Raw genomic sequence first — 9762 nt, forward strand, 5'->3', positions numbered from 1 at the left:
AGATGTGTGCACTTGACACAACAGCCTTCTGGAACTTCTCAGGAGAGCAATGGGTAACTTCATACTTTTAGACATACAATCTGTAGTGACGGGATTAAGTTCAGGTGTTGAAGTTCACGCCAACTGCCTCACAGCTGATGTTCTAATAAAAACATCTGACTGTTCAATACAAGACCCTATTCTAGATATCAGAAAAGGCACCAGTTAGATTTCAGCCATTCCTCTAAACCTGAGGACATCTTAGATTCCAGGAATAGTAGAGCTTTGCAGACAGATCATCCCATGAGAAGGTCACCCCAAAACAGGGTCCATCGTCTTGTGGAAACCAGGTTGTCCACACAGGCCCTAAAGACTCCCTCAAGGTCACTCTGCAGAAACAGACTGAGTTATGGTCAACCAAATCACAGCCTGATCGGCACCATCTGATAGTGCATGCCTCCTGCCGCTCCCCAAATTCTTCCTCCACTTAAACCTAAAGCTCCTGTCAGCACCTCAGGGAGGAGTTAAATACTTAAATGGCCAGAGCTAGAAGAACTCCAAGCTATTAGTTTGAGAGCTCACTTCTCTAAACCTTGGTTTTTGAGAATATCATCAGAAGCCAAATACAGTCAGTACACCATCTGAACTGTCTTTTTGTTGACTCAAGCTTTTGTTGGAGAACACAACGCAGCACTTGGCAGAAAGGCCACAGAGCACACCCATGTTTAAGAAAGCACTGTTCTCTAGTCCAAAGGAACGTGGAAAACACGCGGAAGGACTAGGTAATCGGCCGAAAGTCAGATCAATGATAAAAGTAGAATGTGTAGCTAGGTGTTCCTGTCATTAAGCTTGTGTGAGAAGTTAAGACAAATTGACATAGATAGGGAACCCAGTAAGAGGACGAAAAAAACCAAACAGCCTCCAGGCTTTAACCTGTTACCCAGTAAACGCATGTTGTCAACAGCATTGTTACAAACCCAAAAGACAGGTACCAAGGCCAGGGTGTTTATACTCTATGAATTCCTTATGACTAAACCAAGATGAAACCAATGAGGTTTCAGATGGCTGCACAAATGGTAAATAAGGAGGAGGAAGAATTAGCAAAGAGCCTATCCTCCTGAGAATCCTTCCATCAGCTTCCACAAACAACAATGCCAGAGAGTTTGTCAGCTCAGAATCCTAGCCTTCTCTCAGGACTGACTCAAAAGGCACTGCTTTTGAGGTCAAACCACTAAGCAATACACTGTTGGACGCCCACCAGGTTTCCTCTAAAAGAACACCTTTGACGTGTGCTGTAGCAGTTGCCCTGGTTACTCTGCAGAAACTTGAAAGCTTTTACTAAAAACACTTGACTTTTTCCCAACGCCTACACAGTTACCTGGTGGGCGACCGGAATGGGATAAAAGGCCTGATGTGACATTATGTCTGTTCCATTTGCAGCTACTGAGTAGACCAGACACTACTTAGCTCTGCCTGTAGACTGGCTGGTCATCTGAAAATGCTTTGTTCCCGACTACAGTATAGAGTGAGCTTGCCATATTGCCTGTCAGAGCAAATGTGCACTTTTTCCTCCTGCTGCCTGGGGTTTCTCAGCATCTGCAGCTCTCAGCCCATTGCAAGGCTCAGAGGAAACCAGAAGGCCGGCCAGCGTCTGACATTTTTAATACTCTGACTTCATACTTTTCAACTAGGAAAGGATTTGTTTGTTTGTTTGTTTTGTTTTGTTGCCCTTTCTCATGAATCCTTAGACACTTTTGAATATTCACAACTGTGGAAGTGCTGCTGTCAGAGGTTTGGCTCAACTTCTTACAGTGAGTAGGGCCTACCACCCCAGCTCAGTCCAAAAGACCTTGTGCCAAGGTTGGGAAATGCTTGGGTTTAATTATTTCTAGGTGAGTCCGACCTCCAAGACAGCGTTCTCCTCCTGTCACTCTGTGTCCAGGTCATGTCGGCCACAGAAGACACAGATGTGCTATCTGTCAAAAGTCTATATTTATACATTGAAATAGATCTTTTCCCATCTCCTCTGGTTTGACCAAGGGAGAAATTGTACCTGCATGCACAGTTCCTTTGGAAGGAAATCGAGGAGAGAAGACAGTGCAAAAGGAAAGCGAATGTTGTTACAATCAAAACGGAGTGACTTGTGTCAACTAATGCAAGTTTAAGCAAATGAAGTAAATCAAGCCAGAAAGGTCTTGTGCACATGCTAACCCTATTACCAGCCCCCACAAATATCTGCAGGTTACACCCTTGCACAGAGGCCGCTGTGACCTCATACAAAAGGCACTCCCACAAGACATCTGTCTAGCCTCTGCCCCAACCTCAGACTGAAGCGACCGGGTTTCAGACTGTTCTAAGTCACTCTGTAGTGTACTTAAAAAGTCGCAGGACATTCTTCACAGTTGAGTGGAGAGTGAGGTCTGACTTTCATACAAACTCTGGTGCCCCATATTTGACCACGTCCCCTGGATGGGAAGGCCTGGTGGCACTCAGAGGAAGGATAGCAGGCTACCAAGAAGAGACTTGATATCCTATGAGCATATACAGGGGGTCCCCCCTCAGTCACAGTCATAGGGGAAGGGAGGTAAGGGGAAAATGGGAGGGAGGGAGGAATGGGAGGATACAAGGGATGGGATAACAATTGAGATGTAATATGAATAAATTAATAAAATATATTTTTTAAAAAGTCGCTTCCAGGAATTGTTTTGTCCTAAATGACACCATATTATAAAATAATCCCAATTCTGGGGCTGGATTACTCTTTTCCTTGTTTGTGAAATACAAGCCAGGAGACACAGACTGATAAACTATTCACACAAACTATGACCACCTATAAACTTAATAAATTAAACCAGGAGTATATGGGTACATGGTATGTCCAAACCACATGAGATGCATCTAAGCAGCGAATGATGCAAACGCATCCTTTGGATCACGTGATCGTCAGGATACCCATCACTGCATTAGGAAGCATCAGACCATCATGTTCCTGCATCACAGGATCAGCAGGCAAAGACCTCCAAGCTCTATGCACTGGGTTCCCGCTCAGCATCAATTCCCTTCCTGACTTGGAGCCCAACAAGCCTTGCTTGAAGCTCTGTGCTGTCAAAATCTTGAGTCAGAACACTGCAGTGCCTGGGTTCCCTGCCTTGGCATCCCTTTGACTTCACTCTTGCCTTCCCCCTTGAACTCTTCTTTAATGCTTTAACTCTTTCTTAGTCATTCCATAACATGCACATTCTCCAACATATATTGTGTGTGTGCTCATGTGTAATATGATGTGTAATTGAGAGTTCATAATAGTAATTAGAATGATTGCCAATGGCCACAGTTACCAAGTGAAACCAGTAGTTGATTAATTAAAGCCAGTGGGATTGATGTAACTTGTGAGCTTGTTGCTCCAAAATAAATTCTAGCACATGGAAAGCCACAAATGTGGGCACTTATGTTTCTGAAATAACTCATTCACTGGCATCATCTGTGAAGTCAGCGAAGCATAGCTCCACACATCCACACTCTCACTGAAAATAGCCTGAGAAACGCGCCTGGTCGAGAAAGGCTGAGACCTGATTCAGGTAAAGAGCAAGATTCATGGCTTACACCAACACACAGGCGCACGCGCGCACACACACACACACACACACACGCAAACCAGTAAGACCCTGTCTCAAAAAGAGAGGGTGCGTGTAAGGGTATAGAAGGTGCCTTGAATGGGGTTTAAATGATAAGGTATGGCCAGGAGCCACGAGGATTGCACAAGGGGGTTAGGACATTTCCTTGTACTGAAAAAGAAATTCTGATAAGAGTCCTAGAAAACTTGAGGGCTACAGCTGGAGAGTAAGGCCCCAAGCAAATGCTACTGGTGTTAGAATGGTTCGTTCTCAGCTGCCAGGCTCACTCAAGAAGCCTCTTCCCTTTCCTATGGCTCCGCAGTTGCGCATCTTCCTCTTTTACCTCAACATCACTCTCATTATTAAATATTGTTGCTGTGCCTTATTGTTTCAAATTTTTGATACACTCATCCCTGGCTTTCTCTTTATAACTTGACCTTGCTTCAGCCTACTTGAACCACCCATAGTTTATTACTGTGGGCCAGGGAAAGAACAGCATGACCCTGACTTGACCCCAAGCTCAAAACCAGGGCCATGAAAAAGAATCCCACCAATCCCTGAGCATGAAATCCCGCCAAACTCTAAACTTGCCCAAGATCCAGCCATAAAAATCCCACCAACCCCAGGCACACCCCCAAGGAACCCCTATATAAAGCCTGCTTTCTGCTCAGCTTCCTACTGCTTTTCCACCGAGCTGAGGCAGCCGCCCTCCTGAGCTTTCCCCTGCTGGCCCCATCCTCCCTCCGCAACCCCCTCCCCCTCTCCTAGTCCTCCTCGATCATCTGACCTTAGCCTAACAAGTCTCATCTGGTCTGCCAGCATCCTCTTCACTCTGTCAGGGGGAAGTGATCAACGAGTGGGCCCCAGAGTCCACATCAAGGCAGCCCCTACTCCTATGGGACCCACAAGGAGACTGAGCTGCCTATCTACTACATCCGAGCAAGGGGCCTAGGTCCTCACCATGCATGGACCTTGGTGCATCCGTCTCTGCAGCACCACCACCCACCCGACTCCCAGCCCGGATTTGTTGGCTCCATTGGTCTCCTTGTGATGCTCCTGTCCCCTCCAGGTCCTTCTGTCCCTCAATTCTTCAATAAGATTCCCTGCGCTCCACCCCAAAGTTTGGCTGTGAGTCTCAGCATTTGCCTTGATTCCCCCGCTGGGTGGAGTCTTTCAGAGGGCCTTGATGGTAGGCTCCCCTCCTGTTCCTTCTCTTAACCACTTCCAGTGTCTATTCTATTTGCCCTTCTGAATGAAAACTGAGCATCCCCTAGGGTCCTCCTTGTTATTTAGCTTCTTTAGGTCTGTGTATTGTAGTGTGATTATCCTGTATTACTTGGCTAATGTCTGCTTATAAGTGAGTATATACCATACATGTCTTTCTGGGTCTGGTTTACCTCACTCAGGGTGATCATTTCTAGTTCCACCCATTTGCCTGCAAATTTCAAGATGTCCTTGTTTTTAATAGCTGAGTAGTATCCCATTGTGTAAATGTACCACAGTTTCATTATCCATTCTTCGACTGAGGGACATCTAGGCTGTTTCCAGAGTCTGGCTATTACAGATAAAGCTGCTATGAACATAGTTGAGTAAATATCCTTGTTGTGTGGTGGAATATCTTTTGGGTATATGCCCAGGAGTGGTATAGCTGGATCCTGAGGTAGAACTACTCCCAATTTTCTAAGAAAGGGCCAGATTGCTTTCCAAAGTGGTTGTACAAGTTTGCACTCCCACCAGCAATGGAAGAGTGTTCCTCTTTCTCTGCATTCTCCCCAGTATGTGCTGTGACTTGGGTTTTTGATCTTAGCCATTCTGATGGGTATAAAATGGAATCTTGTTTTGAGTTGCATTTTCCTGATGACTAGGGGGAGTTGAGCATTTCAAGTATTTCTCGGCCATTCAATATTCTTTTGTTGAGAATTCTCTGATTAGCTCTGTACCCCATTTTTAATTGGATTATTTGTTTTGGTGGTGTTTAATTTCTTGAGTTCTTTATATATTTTGGATACTAGCCCTTTGTTGGGTATAGGGTTGGTGAAGATCTTCTCCTTAGTCTGTAGGTTGTCATTTGTTCTGTTGGCAGTGTCCTTTGCCTTACAGAAGTGTTTCAATTTCATGACTGAATTTATTAATTGTTGATCTTAGAGCCTGAGCTGTTGGTATTCTGTTTAGGGAGTTGTCTCCTGTGCCAATAAGCTCAAGGCTTTTCCCCACTTTTTCTTCTAACAGATTTAGTGTCTCTGGCTTTATATTGAGCTCTTTAATCTACTTGGACTTGAGTTTTGTGCAGGATGATAAATATGGATCTACTTGCACTTACACATAGACATCCAGTTAGACCAGCAGCATTTGTTGAAGATGCTATCTTTTTTTCCATTATATGGTTTTGGCTTCTTTGTCAAAAACCAAGTGTCCATAGGTTGGTGTAACTCTAACCAAGCAAGTGAAAGATTTGTATGGAAAAAAAAAAACTTGAAGTCTCTGAAAAAAAAAATAAATAGAAGAAGATATCAGAAGATGGAAAGATCTCCCATGTTCATGGATGGGTGGGATTAACATAGTAAAAATGGCCATCTTACCAAAAGCAACCTACAGATTCAATACAATTCCCATCAAAATGCCAACACAATCTTTACAGACCTTGAAAGAACAATTCTCAACTTCATATGGAAAAACAAAAATCCCCAAATAGCTAAGGCAATCCTACACAATAAAAGATCTTCTGGAGGTAACTCCATCCCTAATCTCAAGCTGAACTATAGAACAACAGTAATAAAAACTGCACTGCGCGGTACTGGCATAGAAGCAGACTGGTGGATCAGTGGAATCAAATTGAAGACCCAGAAATAAATCCTTTTGGGGTTTTGCTTTGTTTGCTTTTTAGTTCACAGTGGCTGAGTAGGAAAGAAAGAACTGGAGAAAAACAGAGACGCCCAGGGGAGGAAAAGGATTACACAGCAGGAAGGTGGAGAGGCAAGAGGATCAGGGGAGAAGAGCTGGCCCATCTTTCACCGGATTATTCTGTCAGCCTCCTTGCTAACAGGGAACTTTTGAAGTGTTATGCAACCATTGGGCCCTTTGCACTTGGGATTCTGACTTGGCCTTCAGCCTACTGGATTCTGAACTCTTGGGCAAGTTCCTGCTTCTAGTTTTCTTAGGGTGGGAAAGCAGGCCCTACCGTGACAGGGAAATAAATCAAACATTTCAGGCATGTCTCTAGGAGCAAGAGCAGTACGCAAAATTAATAGCTGTCTTGACATTTATTGATTCCGAACCTATTTGCCTAGGCGGAGCCACTCCAGCCAGCATCTACAGTCAAAGGTCACAGCCAAAGGTCCCACCCCTAGCTTTACCCCCACTCCCTCCCACCCCACCCCCGCCTATAGGCTTATCCAGCCAGCCAATGGGCGCGGGTTCCCGGTCTCCCGGATACCGGTGTAAACAGTGGCTTTTTCGCGGGGCGCCTTAGCCCGACCCCCGCAGGACTGCGGAATAACGGCCGCAGCCCCGAGTGGACCGAGAGGGTGGGCATGGCGCAAAGCCGGGAGCGCGAAGATGTCTCCGCGCAGTTCGCCGGGTCCTCCCTGTCCGTGAGGTGCGGGGTTCAGAGCGTCAGGAAATCCCTACCCTCGACCCTCTACCCTTTCGGTTCCTCGCTGCAGACTCCGCTTCTCTCCCTCCACCTCTCCCCCCCCAATCCTCCCTGTCAGCCTCTTCTGCCCAGCCTCTCGATCCCCTCACCGGATGACCGCCCTTCACTTTCCCACCCCTGTTTGCCCAGTGTGTCTCTCCCCCACTCTTTGTTTCTGCAGCCTCTTCCTGCCTCAGTTTCCCCCTGCGCAGTCAGACCCACAGCCTGCAGCCCATTCAGCTCTCCTGGCGATTCCCACCAGCGATGGACCTGTGGGTCGGTCGCTTCCTTCTAACTTCCTTCCCTCCCTCTCCTGATTTATGTGCACTGGCTCTAGGCCTCAGAAATCTGGAAGAGCTATATAGCAAGCATTTCCTTTCCTTCCACGTTCTGGGGGTGGGGTGTTGCTTGCGCATCCTCTGTCACTGCTGTCCACTTTCATGAGGGGACACAAAATCTGTGTTCTTCACTCTCCTTCCTCCATTTTCAAACAAATCTTTAACATTTAAATGAAATAGAATTTTCCAGGCCCCGCCCCCAATAGACTTTTCCTTATCTCAGACTTTCCTTCCACCATATACACACCACACAATCCTCTCCTAAAGTGTACCTTTTATGTTCTAACCCCGTGTTCCCATGGATTTAATATCCTTTTGTTTCATGCGTTTGTGTGTATTTTTAGGTCTAAAACAGGCACATAGTCTTCATGCGTGCAAATTATGAAGCAGCTTATGTGGCTTACAACCACATGGCGTACTGTCCTACTCAAAGGAGTTTTTGTTTGTTTAGTTGATTTTTGACTTAGTTGTTTTAGACGTTTGGTTTAGTTGTTTAGTAGTTTTTCATTAGCTAAAAACAACAAAACAAACAAAAGTCAAGATAATAGGCCCGGATGTATTGCAAGCTCCTTTTTTACCTACAGAGCCATCTCACTAGCCCAAGACCTTTCAATGCCTGTAGTTCATTGCCTCACACTGCTCTCACAGAGAGCATGCGTGTCCATCTGCAACACAGCATCAGAAAGGGAGTTACACATGAAGCATGGTACTTTAAGGATTGGGGTGGCTTTCTGGTTGCTGTGTGAAAAAAGGGAAAGAGCACGTAGTAATGCTGACGGTGAGCTGTGTTTTCTCAAAGATGGGTGCAAGGATTCCCTAGTCAGAACATTCATTTTGCCAACGACCACACCATCTGCTACGCTTCTGGGAACTTCGTAATATTCATCAACCTCGACACCAAGAAGAAGACCGTCCTCCAGTGTATTAACGGCATTGTGGGCGCCGTGGCAGCGAACGTCCCTGGTGAGGTGGTGGCTTTCTCTGACCGCAGACTAAGACCCATCATCTATATATACAACTTTCCTGCACTGAGCAGAAGAAGCAAGTTAAAAGGTATCTGGGAGCCCCTCCCCCCACCCCCACCCGACCCCCACCCCCACCCCCACCCTCAGAACTGAAGGGCTTTTATTTCATTTTTCCAGTTAAGGTTTCTCTGTGTAGCCCCGGTGTGGACTCACTCTCTACACCAGGCTGTCTTTGAACTTAGAGATCCACTTGCCTCTGCATCTCAAGGGCTATGAATAAAGGGGGGGGCACCACCACACCTGGGAATAAAGGGGGGCACCACCACACCTGGGTGCTGAAGAATTGTTTCATGTGAGCAAACCTTGCGAACGAAGATGATTTGTGCTGGGAGGGGTTGTTTTTTAAACAGGAGCAGTCAAGCTGACCACTGCAGGTTTATCTAAGTATTTCTGACTCAACGTGTGGTGTGCTTCCCCAGTCAACAATGGTACTGCCTCTGACACTACCCCAGCGGGCAGAATTACCCTGCTGTGGTGGCACACACCTGTGGACCCAGAAACTTAGAGGCTGTATGGGGAAACTCATTTGAGCCCATAAGCTGGAGTCCAGCCTAGGCAAGTTAGAAAGAACCAACCACTCCCTCAAAACATGCACATATTGGCTCCCAACCTAGACCTACCAAACCAGTACCCTAGTTTTTAACAAGATACTTCAGGTGATTCATGTATATTTTAAACTGTGAGAAACATAGGCTTAGAGAACTGACCTCTTCTGGGACAGTGTTTCTTCTTTCCTGGTGATTTTTTTTTTTGTCATTCTAAGGCACACAGATGCTTGTTTTACTAAGGACAAGTCTGAACCTCACTGGGTTCTTAACTACAAGATAGTGTCTAATGTTAAATTTGTGGTCATAATAGAGAAACACACACACACACACACACACACACACACACACACACACATGGTCACCTATTATTTATATTACTATTGAATTGTTCGCAGATACAGCTGACTTCCATAGACCCCGGGGAAGCCTCTGTCTTATGATACCTGCCTCGGTTTAATACACTCTGGATCTGAGTGTGGTGATTACACACGTCTGCAATCCAGACTCTGGGAGGCTGAGGAAGCAGGATCCAGAGCGTAAGACCACGCTGAGCTAAAATCGAGAGCCTGCCACAAATAAAACTAACAGTATAAGTCCCCACGTAGGTCTCTCAGGAAGCATGTCCTTGCT

General features: G+C 45.9%; 1 protein-coding gene across 2 annotated transcripts in view; it reads left to right on the forward strand.

The window, feature by feature from the left end:
* Window positions 1-7002: 7002 nt before the first annotated feature.
* CFAP43 (cilia and flagella associated protein 43) overlaps window positions 7003-9762 on the forward strand; it is an 89868-nt gene continuing 87108 nt past the window's right edge. Inside the window, exons 1-2 of one of the 2 annotated variants that reach the window (XM_084772184.1) lie at window positions 7003-7185; window positions 8359-8612. In XM_084772184.1, the coding sequence (XP_084628310.1) occupies window positions 7121-7185; window positions 8359-8612 (319 nt within the window). In that variant the 5' untranslated portion in view covers window positions 7003-7120. The remainder of the gene's footprint in view (window positions 7186-8358; window positions 8613-9762) is intronic. The other variant, XM_084772183.1, reaches the window with a different exon arrangement.

This window comes from Acomys minous, assembly GCF_964271855.1.
Source record: "Acomys minous genome assembly, chromosome: 2".
Lineage (NCBI taxonomy): Eukaryota > Metazoa > Chordata > Mammalia > Rodentia > Muridae > Acomys > Acomys minous.